This window comes from Thermobia domestica, chromosome 15 (genome assembly GCF_964235325.1).
Source record: "Thermobia domestica chromosome 15, izTheDome1.hap1.1, whole genome shotgun sequence".
In the NCBI taxonomy this organism is placed as follows: domain Eukaryota; kingdom Metazoa; phylum Arthropoda; class Insecta; order Zygentoma; family Lepismatidae; genus Thermobia; species Thermobia domestica.
In genome coordinates, this window is record NC_137468.1 from 53,867,817 (window position 1) to 53,886,587 (window position 18,771).

Sequence of the window (18,771 nt, forward strand, 5' to 3'; positions counted from 1 at the left end):
ATTATTTTTCCCGATATATTCTTTGCCGTTCAACGTATCTGCGCCAAACTTGGTATGAACGTTATTCGATACCCTAGGAACATTATTTTCTTGAAATGACACTGCATCGGTTTGTAGGGAATTCAGTATGTGAAGTACATGATGCATTGTACCAAACTGTTGACTTTATATCAGGTCGAACGTGAAAATTCCGATCAAATTTCAGTTACTGATGCATGCAAGTGTCAGTCAACTTCCTACATTTGCAAGACGCCATGATTTTTTTTACAGTTCCACCGAACTGTCTTGCATCCACCGGTACAGGTACATGTAAGCAACTCCTCACAAACGTCTGGAATTGGCGACAATGTAATAAATGAGGGACAAGTGAATTATTCTCCATCCGATTGTTAAAGGGGAAGGCAGTACTTGATGCTGCAAATGGGCTTGTCTCCACACTAATGTCTGGTAATGAGAACGCTGTATGAAAACGTTAAGAGAATCTATGGTTGGTAGCAGTTTCTCTATTATAATGCCCTTGACGAACATACTAGACCAACTTCATTACTGTTGTCAGCATTCAGCGCGCCATACACTTTGCAGAAAACGATTTCTGTATTCCTATTGGTGTAGTCACTGAGGACTATATCATATCAGCTCCTAATCCTTTCAGCAGATGGTTATGCTGTGCAAACGTCCTTTTCGTATATCCAGTAATCTACGAAATTGAGCCACATCCAGTGATAGTATGGAAAGCTGGAAGAACCTGGAGAACTTGTGGTTCCATCTACAGCATTCCTACAATCAATGATGTGAACTGGAATTTACTTTCTGTTCCTTTCCCTCCTTTTATCCACACTTTCTGCCGGGGTATCATATGAAAATAACTAACGAAAGGGAGTAAGATGTCAGTGTCTCTTGTCGAGACAACAATGCTTCTTGCTCTGTTTTTAATACACTGTAAAATAATCCTGGTGTCAGCTTCTTAGTGTTTAGCCTACAAGTCATTAGTGTCAAAGGTTACATAAGAAGCTTCGACCGTTTCCTCACCATTATAACGACTCACCAAAGGTAGCCGTTAACCTGGTTCGGCTAATAATTTAGGTCAAGTTTTTGTGGTAGTAATTATTCACACCTCAAAATATCTTCTGTGAGTACATTTACTTGTATTCTCACCTTTTATACTGAAATTATAAAATGGTGTTACGTGTTAAACAGTTTTATTCGTTGATTCTTTATGAACGAATATACACATAGACTGCTTTCCAATCGTACATGTTTTTTTAGGTAACTATCAACAACTACATAGCAACGAATTATACAATAATGTATATTTTTTTTACATATATTAAAAACATTCTTCTTTTGTTATTTTTAAATTAACACTATATCAGGTATAGTGCTTGTGTATGAGCACTTTCTGCCCAAGAATACAAGTAATTATCAATTTATACAAATTATCTCGTTATATAAAATGTCGCCCGACGATGGGACTGAATATAAAAGTTACAAGGGAGCTTGACTTTTATATTTAAGAACCACTGGTCCGTTTATAAGAACAATATTCCATAATTACGTCTTTTACATTTTGATCGACCCTCGCATATAGATAACATTATTTATTTTCACTCATATAAATATATTTATAATAAATCTTTCATTTCTTTATCATTTATCCTTTATTACGTTAATATATATATATTTTATTATTATTAAAACGTCGTCGCTTATTTATATAACTAACGAAGGGTACGAATTCAAAATAGTAAGAAGCAATTACATTTTCAAACATGAGTCACCATGATCAAGGGCGCATTATATAGTAATTACTTAAAATGATATTTTACAGTATGCATTGTATTCATTAGGCGTCAGAGTATAGAAGAATCTTAGTCCAGTAGCATATAAGATGGTACATGAAGACAGTTGTCGGATAATTAGCTTGATATAATGAACCTTATTCTTAACATAATCTTTGACAACAAATTCTCAACACAAATCCATATAATATAAATAACCTTTGCCTTTAATCAATTGTGGATTAAATTATAATTCTTCACATTAACAAGAGAGAATTAAAATCATTTGAAAATTATCATTGGTTAATGAGAATTAAAGAAAATTAAATTGAATAAAAATAAAATAAATGTTCATGAAAATCTATAGCTGATATGGGTTTAACCCTTACTTCATCAATTGTAGTCAGCTTAAATTCGTATTTGCATATGATTGTAATAAGGTACATTGTACTGCACAATCATGATTAGGTTCCGTACTATTTTGTACATGTATTGCGTCGTGATTCTGATTTTGATACGAAGTGCCATCTCTTGACCTCCAATTACGTCTGTCCACGTAGTTTGCTGTATTCCTGGAATTTCGCCATGTATTTCGATTGTTTTTGTGTCTACTTCGGTTGAGTGACCTTACATAATTATTGTTACGATTGGTTAGGTTAGGTGGATTCCCAACATATCTTTGCCTATTTTGCTCGTTCTGGTTGCTTGAATTTACTCGGTTTATGTTGTGCTCCGTATTGTTCACACTACGGATATTTAGATTCCGAACAGGTACAAAATGATCTGAATTATTTTTACTTTTACCCACTCCTGCTTGTTGATTCAGAGCATGGTATTGAGTTTCATAACATTGAACAAGCATTAGTAAGTGGTTGAAACTCATACACTGTGTAGAAAACAGGATCTGTTGTAACTTGAACGGTAACAAATTTCGAATTGATGCTATGATTCTAGATTCTGATTGCAATGGATTTACGACTTTTAATTCATTGTATGTATTTACAACAAACTCGACAACGGATTTGTGCAAACGAGGATTGAAATGTTGGTTTCTAATTGTGGCATCTCTATTTGCAAGCAAAAAGTCATTTTCATAATTTGCGATTAGCGCTGCTTTAAACTCCTCATACGTACTAACGTGATCTCGTACTGCTTTAAACCATAAAGAACATGGTGGGAGTAATAAATGAGGGATTAATTTCATATATTGTGATCTATCTATACACATTATATTGCATTCATCCTGAAACTTTTCTAGGAAAGAAGTAGCATTCTCATTACACTTACCACTGAACTTACTCATTGCACGTATTTCACTCATCTTTACGCTTAACTTTACCTTCCTTTTATCATTCCGTGTTCTTCTTGAGTGACTATTCCTACCTATGGCGTGATGTGTAGTTACACCGTCTCTTTTCCGCCCATCTGAACTCCTCGGATGATTTTCTTCCAAAATAATGTCCTCATCAGATATGGGTGAAGGCGAGGTCATCTCTGGCGAACAAGGGAATTCCACACGATCATTAATCGTGTTATTGGGGTACGTGTTGTCCTTGATCTGTAGTGTCCTAATTTCCTCTTGTAAGATAGCTATCAACTGCGTGTTTGCACGTATCTGATTGGAGTTATCCGTGATCTGGATTTTTTGTTGACGTACAGAAGATTCTATTGCTTCTAAATCCCTTTTTACACCACTGACTTCTTGGATTAGATGGCTGTGACTATCTCGACAATCCTCAGATATTCTTTTTAACTTTTCGTCAAACTGTGAGGTGATGTCATTCATCGCCTGTAGAATAAATTGTTTCGTCTCATCTGACTTCTGCTCCATCGTCTGCTTTATGGCTTCCATATCTTCTTTTCGGCTTTGTTCTTGTCGTTCTAAGAGTAGTAATATTCGGTCTTCTAGTGTCGTTCCTGGTGCTGTACTTTGTTCACCATTATCACTATCACTGATTTCTTTTTCCATTGCTTCCCCGTTCATATTTCTTGAGATTATTCTACCACTCCTCAGTCTTGTCAAGTTCGTAGTCATTAACTTTTTTTGCAGAAGTAAATTCACCCTTACTTAACTTCGGGAATTGAATTTACACGGTCCCGGGTTTCGGCAAACCAAAATTTTTATAACGACTCACCAAAGGTAGCCGTTAACCTGGTTCGGCTAATAATTTAAGTCAAGTTTTTGTGGTAGTAATTATTCACACCTCAAAATATCTTCTGTGAGTACATTTACTTGTATTCTCACCTTTTATACTGAAATTATAAAATGGTGTTACGTGTTAAACAGTTTTATTCGTTGATTCTTTATGAACGAATATACACATAGACTGCTTTCCAATCGTACATGTTTTTTTAGGTAACTATCAACAACTACATAGCAACGAATTATACAATAATGTATATTTTTTTACATATATTAAAAACATTCTTCTTTTGTTATTTTTAAATTAACACTATATCAGGTATAGTGCTTGTGTATGAGCACTTTCTGCCCAAGAATACAAGTAATTATCAATTTATACAAATTATCTCGTTATACCATTGACGGAAACTGCAGCATTATGGTCTTGTTGGATGATGCTTGCAGATTCAGCTTGCGTGAGAAATGTAGCGAGATCTGCTCTGCTGTTATTGTCAATAATAAAGTTCCACTTTGCAGGAAGAGGCACGTTTCTGCCGTCTATTGGTTTCCTGATTCCCAAAGAGCCTTTCCCACGCCGTTTCCGTGTGCCACACTTGGTTGAGTGATGGAAGTAATGATAAAAAATTATATCAATGCGTTGGAACTGTTCTACACTTTGGAAAACATTTTGAACAAAAGTATCTGCAAGATCTCCGAAAGTGTGTGCTGCCTGTGGCTTTCCAATTGCTATTACCAGGGCCTGTCCATCAATGATTAGCCGTGATTCGCCGTCAAAGTCTTTGGCGTCAAGTTTGTTGGAGCAAGGAATATCTGGAATATCTGGAATCAGTCAATATTCAAGGGAGAATTGTTTTTTGAGCTTGTGTAAAGATGCCCATTTGCTTCTGCCAGAGATAGGGAAACAACGAATAGTTCATGCGGCATAATGTCAAGGTTGACTGGACGTTCTGTTCATATGCAGCAAAGAGTCGCTGCAGAATGTTCCTATTCGCTGTTTTCATTTTCCCAATTTTTGCATCTGACTGTTTCACTTCATATAGAGAGGCAAAGGTCTGATACTTGATTGAGGCAGGTTGTCCCTAAAATTTACCGTTCTTTTTTTCAGTTGGCAGAACCTGTCCTTCACAAAGACATCCAACTGATTTTATTCTTTCTCCTCCTCTTCCTCTTCTGAAATGACTTCTGAAATGGATACATCTTCAAAGTTTCTAGGAACAAGCAATACATCTCGGTTTGGCATTGCAACGAAGTCATAACAATCCTGCACATAGATTTGAAGCTTTTCCTTGAATGTGGGTCTTCTGCTCTTATATGATGATGGTACCCAACATCTGCTTTTACTGCTAAGTCACAATATCTATTCCACACTTCATTCAGTTGAATAATGTATCCCTTGCTTGCAGATTCTTTGATTTTACTGATTAACCATTCCACGCCAATACCTGTTTCAGCTGAATTTTGTTTACTTGGGGCATTTTGCTGAAACGTTTTGAAGCAGTCTGGATGGTATTTCGCTTCCGGTGCTATAAAATCAGTAACTTCGGATAGTCGTGTAAGGACGTGTAGATCATATTGGGACAAATTCAATATATGGTTACTCATATTGAATGGAATCACAGAGTATGACGTAACTTTAATGTTAAGGTTCTGACAGAAGGTACAAAGCTTCCAATTGACTGATGATGTTGAGGTTCTCAGCTTTCTGGGTGATATAACACTTTCGGATCCTATGCTGTTAGCTCTCTTTTGTAGTCACAGAATCTTAGTCTTGCTTGTGAAGGATGAAAAACATGACTTATCCTGAGATACGATACGACTGCCTGGATCCGATTTATTCCAGATCTATTGTCAGTGTCAAGCAGTTTATTTTTTGTCACGAAAGCTTGACTTAACGTCTCTAGACCTCGTTCGGTGCCACATTAATCTCTCACTTCTTTCTTGATAGATAAGGCACTCTTCAGCATCGGCCTTCTCATTCCTTTTGAGACTCCCAAACAGTTTCCATGTTGGAATTTGAGTAATGTCAACTCAGAAACACAACAAAATCCGAAACTACCGTAATGACACCAGCACTTATGAATGAAAGAACTGAAGAGTAATGATAGCGTTGATTTCTTTGTGCTTTAAAGATTTTAATAACGTGGCAAGATGATACACTGCTACGTTACGTGGGTGCTACTCTCAAATGTTCTACTGAGCAAAAAATGAATTTCTCAAAATTTTGTTGTCATTAAAAACAGCCAAAGAAAACGATAACATTGGTAAAACAACGACAAAAGATAAACCAAGATTATAAGTACGGAAGTTAAATATACCGCTCTGCAAGACTTGATGTTTATCTTAACTGTATACAAACAACTTTAAGATAATACGGATTTCAAAGTTCGTTCTATTAAAATTTCTAATTTTATACTGTATAATATTTCGTCCTTATTATTAACACAAATCTCTTGTGAGTAATGTTAGTTACAGTGAACTTAAGATCAAAGTCTCCTGCCATCTGCCGACATTCATATAACTGCAATGTACCTGTCAATCTCGATACACAAAAAATGCGTAGTGCCTACATTTTCCCAGGCGAATATTACAAAACAACGGAGACCTAAACCGTCTACGCCTAAACTCGATGGCATACGGTGGTTCTGTGTTACGTAGACATTGAATTTTGCGAAAATGCTGTATGCCAACTTTTCCTCGAAAATGTCTACTAGGTTATAGGTTCTTTACTTTGGTGCCCAGAGTATAAAGGAGACGGTGATGAGAAATTAATGAAAAGGTCGAAGGAAGGAAGTGGGAGGAAACGGGAGAAACCCGAGAAAACTCACGCACGCGGTATTTGCCGAAACAAAGCTCACTTGACGCAAGCTGGGATTAAACCAAGGACCCTCCTATAACAGAGGTGAACGCTCTACCACTGAGCCACCGCGGCTTACGAAATATCTCGAGTTCAATTGAAAAGAAAATTGGGAAGTACGGCTACAAGTAGAATGATTGAATGATTTTTTTTAGTATTTAGGGTATCTCATGCTAAGAATAGGTGATTTAAACGTGGAATAACACATAAAATGCAAGAAGGATGGCGAAATTGGAAGAAATTATCTGGCATTCTGTGTGATCGCTGAATCACGATAAAGAATAAAAAAGATGATTTATAAAACAATATTGAGGACAGTAATGATAATACGAAACAGAAGCATGGTCATTAAAGAAAGGACAGGAAAAAAAGATTGTATGTTACCAAAATGAGAATGCTGCCCTGACCGTGTGGGATAACAAGAAGAGACTGAGTGAGGAATGAGAGAGAAAGGAGAACAATCAAGGTTGTAGAGATATGTAAGAAGATCCAAGAAAGAAGAGTGCAGCGGTATGACTATCTAATGAGAAGAACAAATGACAATATGGTCAGAAAAGTAATGGCAATTGAAGGGAGTGGGAAGAGAGGAAAAGGGAAGCTAAGAAATAAATAAATGGATGTGGTTAAGAAGGGCTTGAAAAATGAAATGATAATATTTCAGTTTAACGTCCCACGATTATGTTTTTTAGACTAAGGAAGAAGATGATTAAACCAAGTGAATGAGAATGGAAGATTTGGTAAAATGAGAAATGATGGGATGAAACGGAAGTACCCCGAGAAAGCCTACGAAAGTGATGTTGTCCACTACAAATTTACTTGGCCAGTGATCGAACCAAGACCCTACACACCAGAGGTAAGCACTCTACTAGGAGCTGAGAGTCTTCGTTGCCAAGCGGTTAGCGTACGCGCCTTTGGCGTGGGAGACCCGGGTTCAATTCCCGGCCGGAGCTCATGTGATTCCATGTTAATCAGTAGGTCCACGTCTCATCTAGCCTCGAGGGACCGCGGTGGCTCAGTGGTAGGGTGTTCACCTCTGGTGCTTGGGGTCCCGGGTTCGATCCCAGCCATCGCCAAGTGAACTTTGTGGTGGACAAACACCGTCTGCGTGGGTTTTCTCAGGGTTCTCCCGTTTCCTCCCACTTTCTTTATTCCACCATTTCATCCATTACTCATCATCACCATCTCCTTTAACCTAACCGGCATAACCATGGGACGTAAAACTCAAAGATTTAATTTCATTTTTTCATCTAGCCTCGCTGCTGAACGGGACGTGGATCTACTGATTAACGTTACACTCAATATCAACTCAACAACTCTACCACTGTACCACCGGGTTCCTAAGGGTGACTTGAGAGAGAAGGGAAGAATTTCGAGATAAGTTTTTATGGAGAAGATTTATCAAAAGCGGCGACTCCACATAAGAAGGGAAAAGACGGAGAGAAAGAAGAAGAATTGCTGCTCTGAACTTCGTCTATTGAACTCAATAAATATATTTACCCAAGAATGATCTAATTCCTTAATTCTTGGTAAACTAATATCATATATGAAAAATTAAATTACATCTTTGAGTTTAACACAGGCCCGTATCCACGGGGGGGCAAGGGGGCCGGCCCCCCTAAACTGTGGCTAGCCCCCATAAAACTTCACGGTAGGCTTGCAAATGAACCGGGCCCGGTATAATATGATGATGAAGTATAATATGATGGGTCGGGCCCCCCTTAATTCTACCGGCCCGCCCCCTCCCTAAATTTTTGGGCTGGCTACGGGCCTGGTTTAACATCGTACGATTATGCCTTTAGACTAAGGAAGACATTGATTAAAGCAAGTGAATGATGATGCAAGAATTGCTGGAATCAGAAAGTGGGAGGAAACTGGAGTACCCCGAGAAAACACACGGGCACGCCCACCACACATATGAAATAAACTACAGGGATACCAAATATCACTACGTGGCAACTATGATGAAGCCTTAAGTTAGTATCACTTTCTGAATAATTTATTATTGTCCCTAAAGCATCCTAAAGCTACATTACAAAATACGATAATGATTTCTTCGTTTTAAGCACAATAACTAATCAACATTGGCAGGGGACGGGACCTCTAGCGGGTTACCAGACGAACACATGGCGGTCGCGAAGGGAGGTGACAAAGTAAATTAATTAGGATATAATAGCGGAACTTTCTTAGGAAGATTATTTTTGAATACCTTATATTGAGAGACATATTTTTATTCCCATGCTTATTATCAAGGAGTGACTATTCAACAAAATCTTAAAGAACTGAAAGAATCATTAAAAAAAAAAAAAAAATTAGAATAAAAGGAGAAATGGTAGTGGCGAAAACTGTAGATTGAAATACAAGAAAGACACATTAAAAACACTGCTATTGAAATAAATTCAGAATGAAAGTAGTGTAAAACTCAGTGGCGGATCTAGAAAGTAAATACTGGGGGAGGGGGCCAGCCAGAACCCAGACTATGATATGTATATCATGAGCTTATTATAAACTTTTAAAAATATATAATTAAATTATTTTTGTCATTAAAGAACAGGGGGATATGAGCCCCCCGTCCCCGTTCTAGATCCGGCACTGCCCGAAACTTAAGCCTAGTCTGACCTCATTAGGGATCACTATCAATAATCAAAAAGATTATGACACAACGAAAATTATTTATAGGGAGTTGCTGGAAAGACGATGTGATCAAAAGGGGTTGTGATATGAACTAGGTTGAGAAAACCTATGATAAACGATACATCTGTGTTTTACTTAAGTGGCGTATTTCACTTCCTCACAAAAAAAAAAAAAAAAAAAAAAAGCCAAAGAATGACACTTTGTTCGTGTGCAATTCGCATTCATGTCACACGTTACATACCCGAGTTATAACACTTCCAAGTTTACGGATCAAGAATTTTTGGACACTCTGTAGTAAAACTACACCTCCGGTTCCATTATACTTTGGAATACCATTATGCTTTGGAAGTCATCTATAGTTTAACAATATAACACGAATTTCATTTGTTTTTTTCTTTTCTCATGTACCAAATGGTTCCGACTAACAAAATGCCATCAAATTACTGACAAATGATGCCATTTATTTTTGTTACATTAGAATGTAATGAAATATAACATGACCAATGCCTTTAGTTTTTCAATTTATAAAGATACGTTTCAAAATAATGATCAGTAATACGATTAATTGTTTGATCTTCGTTTACTTTAATTATTACCATATTTTCGCTTTATATCTCGCTGTAATTTAACAATGATTTAAGAGGGACAAAATTTGTCATAAATTTTTGCAATTTTATGGTAAATTCTAACCTTACAATGCTATTATAATGATACTATGTTGAACAGATTGGAAACGCCAATTCAGTAAAAGAAAGAAAATGAAAAATAAAATAAAATAAAATAAAATCAGTAGAAGGAATCTATACTTACCGATCTGATTTTGGAACGCATTCTACGTAATATTCTTCGATATCCTCACTGATGGAAGTTGACCACGTAACTTTAACGGATGTGGGACTCAGAAACATGACGGTAATATTTTCAGGTCGCTCTTGTATCGATCCTGTAAAGATACAGAAAAATTAAAATTAATTATTAATTTTGAAAGAATCGGTATTTTTTTTATAGCAAGAATGAAATGTATTTTATTTTGAAAGACTATAATCATAGAATCAATTCTCTTGAAGAATACATAACAAGCTGTGAATTTACAGTTGAAGAATGTAGAATTTGAAAAAAAAATGAAATCTTTGAGTTTTACGTCCCACGCTTATGCCGGTTAGGCTAAAGGAGACGGTGATAATGAGAAATGAGTGAAATGGTGGAATGAAGAAAGTGGGAAGAAACGGGAGAACCCCGAGAAAAAACCCACGTGCGCGGTGTTTGTCCACCACAAAGTCCACACGGCGCGAGCTGGGATCAAACCAGGGGCCCCAAGCACCGGAGGTGAACGCTGTACCACTAAGGAGCATAAATATGCAACGTAAAACTAGAAATTTTATTCATTTAAACACATATCTGAGGAGGAAGACAGGGTTTAGATGTTGGTCACAGGAGGAGAAAGCCTATCTATCGGGTGGGCGGTTGCCCAACCTCGCCCACCCTTAATACCGCCCCTGATGTGGTACCTTTTTTCTTGGTAACTATTAGCCGGATCTGAATGAAATTCGATGAGCAAGTAGTCTATCGTTTAAAGAATAAAGGTCACTATATTTGGTGGTTGGACTCGGCCAGGAGCAGGCTTGGATCGACAACAAAGGTTGTGAACAAGACAGCTTTCCACGCCGATAGCTTCTGAATTTGGTTCATCTCGCTTGTTATAATTGTATAATAACTTCCGTTGAGGGTTTGGATTGCATAAATAGAAGGCGCTCGATGATTATTTGCAGATAATTTATTTTATTAATTTTGCAGGAAAAAGTATAAAGTAGAACATAGTAGTAGGTCTGTCGCAGAAAGTTTCGCTCCATTTTTATGGAGTTGATCCACTAAGACCGGTTTAGATTAGATATTGATATGTATATTGTAGAATAAATGTTGATTTTCATTATTAAGGTGTAATAGGTGTTATTTTTCAGCTAGGATATCCCGAACAACAGAATGTACGGAAATGCTTGAGGAATTTTGCATTCTTGGTTGGTTAAAAACAGGCAGAAGTCATTCTCTGATCGCAACGGAGACGAAAAGATCGCGACAATTGGAAAGTTTGGACAGTGAAACGAACAATTGGAAAATTTAGGGTCATCTCTAACACATATAGAAAGCCAAGAAGTGCAACCCCGAGTGGTACAATGGACAAAAACTTGGAATGCAAAGCACTGAGACAAGTCGAAAAGACTCAATCGTTTTCTGTGTTTGATTTGGCCAAAAATGTGTGGAAAAGACAATCATTGAACAAATAAAAAAAGTAACAATATACAGGCCTACAAGGAATAAAAAATGCCAAAGAAGTCAATTCAACAACAATATACGGCTATTAAACAAGCAAAACTGTTGTATCGCCTAGCAAAAAGAACCACTGATTGTGTTGGATGACGTACCTTGCTTCAAATATGATTTTTCCACACTTCCAGGACTGTAGTATTTTAGTGTTGCTAATAGAAACCTTCTAGATCCTGAAAAAATAATTGCCATCGAAAATTTTGGCCCCAAGATGCTGGTCAGATAGATTTTGCCAGTATGGTGAGAGAAGCACACTGTTCTTCAGAGAGAGCATAATCAATGCTCATGTGCGATGCATGTCACACATTGCATTTAGAAACATCTCGCGCTTTCTTTCGGAAGCATCAATATTATTCTGGCTAGATTTAGACACTTGAGTAGGTAACGTAGCAGAAAGTGGAAATTGTGGAGAGAAAATATGCAAACCCCGAAACTTCCCTGAACTTCGTTTGATTGAGCGATATTGAGTAATCGTGAAGAAAGGCTACATATGGCAGGAAAATGAATTTCCTTTGATTGAGCTATATTGAGCAAACACGAACAAAGGCTACATATGGCAGGAAAATTAACTTCGTTCGATTGAGCAATATTGAGCAATCATTGAACAAAGGCTACACACGACAGGGAAATGCACTGAAAACTTACATCTTTTAAGAAAATGTGGTTACATGGCAACAAACAGGTAGTTAAATATACATTGCAGAAGTTCATGTGCCCTATCAAAAGAAACATTCGTTTATTTACAAAAAAAAAAAAAAAAAAAAAAAACTATAGTTACAGATGGTTGAGTATTTTTCTTGTAACTTAAGCATCTAAAAATTGTGTTCACATAATTTCCCAATTCCATTTTACAGCCCTTCGAAACGTGTGCAAAATTTTTTGGGACAGGTCTTATGTGAAAATATTATATTGCTATCAGGCTTGTGTATGTGTATACAATTTCAGAGCTCGTAGTTGTACGCAAGTACATGAAGATTGCAAAATTATACTGTAACAAACAGAAAAATAACTAATAAGAGTATGCTAAACATGAACAACTTATACGAATATATGAATATGTCCAGAATTTACTCCGGACAAACCCTGAACTCATTCCTGAGTACTATAGGTAGGGACCTCACAAGCATATATCGAATAGTGTGCGAACACCTTAGTCTAGTGGTTAAAGCGTTGGATTCATGTCCACGTGGTCCCGGGTTCGATTCCCGGCCGGTGCTTCCCCAATTTTCGACGTCTACCCAGCGTCGTGAGGCAAACTGGGGACTCACGTGAATAAAAGTTGTAAAATATTCATTCTATTACAGCTTCGAAAATTCAAGATTGCAAATAAAAGTCCATCTGACCAAAGCGGTATATATATGTATTTTAATAGTTACAGTTTCGGCTATGTAACACAGATATATACTATTAAAATATGTATACTGCTTTGGTCAGATAGACTTATATTTGAAATCGTGAATAAAAGATGAGACGACTACTAGGTCTAGAAAGCTCCCGATGCGCCGGTTATATATATACGTGTTCTGTTTCAAAAAGAATATACGTGTTTCGAATGCATATATTTATTAAATTTTAAGACATACGGATATGAAATTTTACACACATATTTACGAACCTTTCAAGTTCAAATTACAGTTCAAAGTTCAAATTACGAAGGTTCAATATGTCCTCCATCAGCGACACGAACAATATTACATCGATACTCAAATTCCTCCCATACTCAGGCAAGCATGTCCTGCGTCACTAACGTTATGGCAGTACGGAACCGGTTCTTCAACTCTTCCAGGTTCTGTGGGTACATAAATGTTGTCTTTAACGAAACCCCACAGGAAGAAGTCACGGGGTCAAATTCGGTGACCGTGGAGGCCAGCTGAGACATGGTAAGTCGCCAGCTCCTTGACAACCAATTCAACGGTTCGATAAAGTTTCATTCAGATATTCACACACTTGGCGACTCCAGTGAGGGGATGCCCCGTCTTGTTGAAAAATGAAGTTGTCTTCGTGCAGCCTCGGAAACAACCAGTTTTGCAACATAGCGAGATACTGCCGACTGTTAACCGCGTTTCAATTAAAGAAGAATGGGCCATAAAGAGATGATCGGGATATCGCACAAAACTCATGGACTTTGGGCGAATCTTGTACATGTTCAATGACTGCATGTGGGTTCTGTAGACACCAAATTCGAACATTTTGTTTGTTTACCTGACCACTAACACGGAAAGTCGCTTCATCACTGAACACGAGGCGTTGTGCAAAAGTGTTATCATTGTCAATAGCATCTAGAATCTCGTTACAAAATGCCACACGTTTGCGTTTGTCATCAGGACGCAGAGCTTGTAACAGCTGTAACTTGTACGACTTCATAACCAACCGACGTTTCAAAATACGCCAAATTATTGTTGTCGCCACTTGAAACTCCCGAATGGCACGACGAGTTGATTTTGAAGGACTACGTTGGAAAGCAGTTTGAATTCGTGCAACATTTTCTTCAGGAACACGAGGGCGGCCAGGACTCTTTCCTTTACCCACACATCCTGTATCTACAGAACTGTCGATACCATCTGCGAATGTTCCACCCATTCGGAGGCTCAATTTGGTACCTCAACCTAAAACGTCTTTGCAGTGTAATCACGGAATTGCACTTCGCAGAGTTGAGAATACAAAATGATTTTTGCTGCGGAGTAGCCATTTAAACATATGACGGTTACCAAGCAAAACAGAAGACAACTGACATCTAGCGGCTATTAATCTAAACTAGACTATGTATTCATTTCTCCAATAGCCGAGCCGAGGCGGAGCGATGGATAGTTTGGACAAAATAATTCTTCGTAATACGTATAATCTTTTTGAAACAGGGTATATATATATATATATATATATATATATATATATATATATATATATATATATATATATATATATATATATATATAGGGAGAAAGAGAGAGAGAGAGCAGTAAATGGATAGGTAGGTAGATAGATATAACTCTGTTAGGAATAGGTAGGAAATGGCGAACTTTTTTACTGAATACCACAAGTGACAAGTAGAGACAAGACACATCACCCTAATACAAGGTGGTGTGACGAAATTAGTTTGAATATCTTGGACATGAATTTTCCAAGATAGATGGTTGTCAAAAAGTATTGGAAAGACCTTAATTCAGCGATGGATCGACAATTGTTCATAAAGATATTTATGAGTTTCAAATATAAATAATCCTCACCATTACACTCAAGTGAACTCAATTCTTATTTTTGATATCTGAGCATTTGAGATTAAGAAATAAACGCTTATACCTTGTTCTGAAAGATCATATGTTTAACCCTGTAACAATAAAAATTTCTAAAAAGAAAAAAAAAAAAAAAGATAGTTAAACTAAAATTTACTGTTCCTGGATATAACTGGGTAGAATTTACTGTTATGTCTGGGTATAACAAACGGTTCTCTACAACCGGTGCGAACCGGCTGAATAGCACTACTGGGTATATCACTTCTTATATCTACGTGCTGAAATTTCTCACTCAATAATTATCATACACAGTGCCGGATTTACGTATAAACTAAACAAGTTATAGTTTAGGCCCCACGCACTTGGGGACCCCAAAAATTAAAGGAAAAAATTGAATGCACGTTCCCAAAATATAAGAAAAACAATAAATAAAGTAAACTCTACATATAGCAACAGTGCTTAGTTTGTGTAGCCCCATATGAGGTAAGTAGGGTCCCTTCTGCTAGCCTGCTTACTAAAATAACATTTACTTTATTTCTGTATATAGAGTCCTACGTTCATTTGGACACGTAAAGGACCCAATTATCTTCAGTAGCTTAGGGCCCCACCAAACCTAAAACCAGCTCTGATCATAAATTAAGGCAACAAACACTGCCCTTAACGGATTCATATTTATTTCCTCTTATCTGCTTTTCTCGTTCTTTCTTATTTCAGTTTTAGAATGCAAATGTGAAATATTACATATTAACGACGAAGAAAATGTTAACAAGAAAAATAAGAAGCAGATTCCACCTATTCATCATGTTACGAAGAGCTTCGCATATCCACTGCTGACTTTCAGCATCATTTGGGAGATAAATTTCATAATGTCTTCGGTTCAATCTCTGTCACTATTAATCACTTCAAAAGGCGTTATATTTCTCTTTCTCCACTTCTCTTTCCACTTCTTCAACCATTTTCAGGTACATTTCATGTCTCGTGTTACGAAAGGGAAAGAAAAGCTTAATGTTCTCTTGCCTTGCCATCTCGTTTCAGATTTCCACTATCACAAAATTTCAGTGGACACCTCTTTTTTGCTTGTTATATATCATTCCCATTATTCAGGTCAGACAGCAAGGAGATCCATATGAAAGCTTAAGAAAGATATTTCTCTCTCCCACACACACGCAGTCAAGGTATATATATATATGAAAGTTAAGTCCGTGATTTTGAAAGAAATAAATTATTTTTTTTCTACTGGAAATCAGTAGCGTACGCAGAATTTCATTAAAAGGGGTATACAGCAGTGTTATAATGCTAATAGTTTTGGTAGATATACGATCAACCGTTTTTGAAATTATAGCATATACTCATTGAAAAAGGAACTACTGTCCGGCTCAAACCTCTTGATGTTTGGCGAAAGCAAATGGCGCGTAAGAATGACGTTGTCGGATTCCATTTTCTTTCGTGTACAAGTATAACGTGAAACGTTTCTTTCGTGGAACACAGATGGAAAAAGGAAGTAGACGCTCCATGCCCATATATAATATGTATGATTTGTACGATCATTACACCCCACATTAAAAAAACCAGGCATCCCATACCTATAGGATTTCCGAACCGAGAAGGTGAAAAACATTAGTACAGTGATAAAAACTGGTTTAGACTTGTATATGAAGAAACAATCTTACAATAAAATAATGAACCATTGTACGTAGAATCATGCTTTCTTCCCGAATTATGGCAGGAGCTCATGTGGTTCGGATTCCACGTTAACCAGTAGGTCCACGTCTCATATAGCCTCGTTGCTGAAAAGGACGTTAAACTCAAAATGAACTCAACTCTACCCTAATTATTTAGAGACGGTTGTCTTTTTTCCTAAACATACATTAACATTCTACTACACTCTTAAAAATTTCCTTGTTCAGAAATGAGAAAAATGCATGTTCAAAACAAAATAAGTAATATTTACTCATATTTGAGGAAAAATGTCTCATTATTTCCAAATGTATTTTCATTTGTGAGCTCAAGGCAAATTTTCAGGTTCTCATTTATGAGATTTTCTCACTTCTTAAAAATGAGAATGGAATAGTGCGTTATTTGCAATATCATAGATGATTAAAAAGTAACGGTAACAATCTTACCGAAATAATATTACTATGTTTTACTAGGAAGTAATATTACTAGGGCTTAATTACTAGTCAGGAAACGAGATAAAGGATTTCAGTTGAAGCATAGTGCGAATGGATATGAGTTCGTAGTATGTGATGCAGCTGAGGTGGCGTATGAATACATGTCATGTGACAGCGGCGAGGAGCAGCATACATATTAACTTTCGAACGTAAGTTTGGGTGAATTGTAAACATACTACCATAGACCAAAAACTACTGTAGTAGGGTCTACATTCGTTAGAGTGTAGAATGCTGACGCCCCTGGTACCAGGTTATATAGGCTATAGCAGTCAGGTTGGCTCCTTTATATATCAAAGCTCAGTACTCAATTCACATAATAACGAGTGCAGCAATAACTAGTGAAGGCGGGTTAGAGCCCCGTAGGGGACTGTTTTCTATATTACAATAGAACGGGGAGGCATGTCAATGTTTTACATCCTTCGGCATTCGTTATAATGTGCAAAATAGCTTATGTACGGAAACAAAGAATACATAAGTCATCTGTGTAGTTAGAAACAGCGTTACAAAAGTGTGACTTATTATTATGGAATTGTAATACAAAGGTACTTTGTACTGATCACCTAGCATAGATTGGCGCCTCCTTTTTTTCACCACCAGTAATCGTTTTAATGACACACGTTTGCAGGTTATTTGTGGTATAGTACTGTACGCATTTGTTCTTAATTTAACGTAAAGGCTGCGGTAGCTCAGTGGTAGAGCGTTCATCTCTGGTGCGTGAGGCCCTTGCTTTGATCCTAGGATTCCCAGCTCGCGGCAAGTGGGCTTTCTGGTGGATAAACTCAATGTGCATGGGTTTTCTCCGGGTTTTCCGATTTCTTCCCACTTTCTTCATTCCACTATCTTTTTCATTCTCATCATCATCGTCTCCTTTAGCCTACCCAACACAACTGTGGGAAGTAAAACAAAGATTTCATTTAAAAAAATCCAACGTCACACGATTGTGCTACAAGGCTAAGAGAGACAGTGATAGATATGGTTAATAATGGTGTAATGAAAATGTGGACGTACGTTTCTTTGCAGTTTTTACATGGGTTCGTGACCTTGTTTCCAATTTGAATTGAATCCTTAGCAGTGGAATTTCAGCACATTTATGAGGGACAGAAACTGTCACATGCCCCTGCCGTAATGAAGAAGGTGGAAGGTAGGGATTGAGTCTTGGGACTCCGGACCTTCCCCAAAATCGCTACTTTTATGTAAATTTTATCTAATTTTAGGGTCAATTTTACATATTTTAATACAATTTGTCCTCGTATTGAACTTGGACCCCCTCCGAAATAAATTCCTGCGTACGTTATTTGTAGGAGGAAATTGGAGAATCCTGGAAAAGCGCACAAACACGGTGTTTTCTCATGTAGGCAACTTTTTATGGTAGAGAATTAGGCATATTGGACTGCGATGACTCACCGGTCAGTGGCAGAACTAGCCTCCGGTGCATGGGGTCCCTAGTTTGATTTCACCTCCGTCAAGTGGGCTGTGTGAGTAAACATCGTATGTGTTTTCTCGGGATTCCCTCACTTTTTTTCATTACAGCATTTTCGCTCATCATCATCATAACGTCTCGCTAAGTTTCGTAGCATAATTGTGGGACGTTACACTCCAGCAGAAATTGTTGTCGTTATTATGAAGTAGACGGATAATTCTT

General features: G+C 37.3%; 1 protein-coding gene across 1 annotated transcript in view; it reads right to left on the reverse strand.

Moving 5' to 3' along the window:
- Window positions 1-18,771, reverse strand: part of LOC145671032 (uncharacterized) — a 762,494-nt gene that overhangs the window by 69,081 nt on the left and 674,642 nt on the right. Inside the window, exon 4 of the mRNA XM_081739703.1 lies at window positions 10,217-10,349. Coding sequence (XP_081595829.1) covers window positions 10,217-10,349 — 133 coding nt within the window. The remainder of the gene's footprint in view (window positions 1-10,216; window positions 10,350-18,771) is intronic.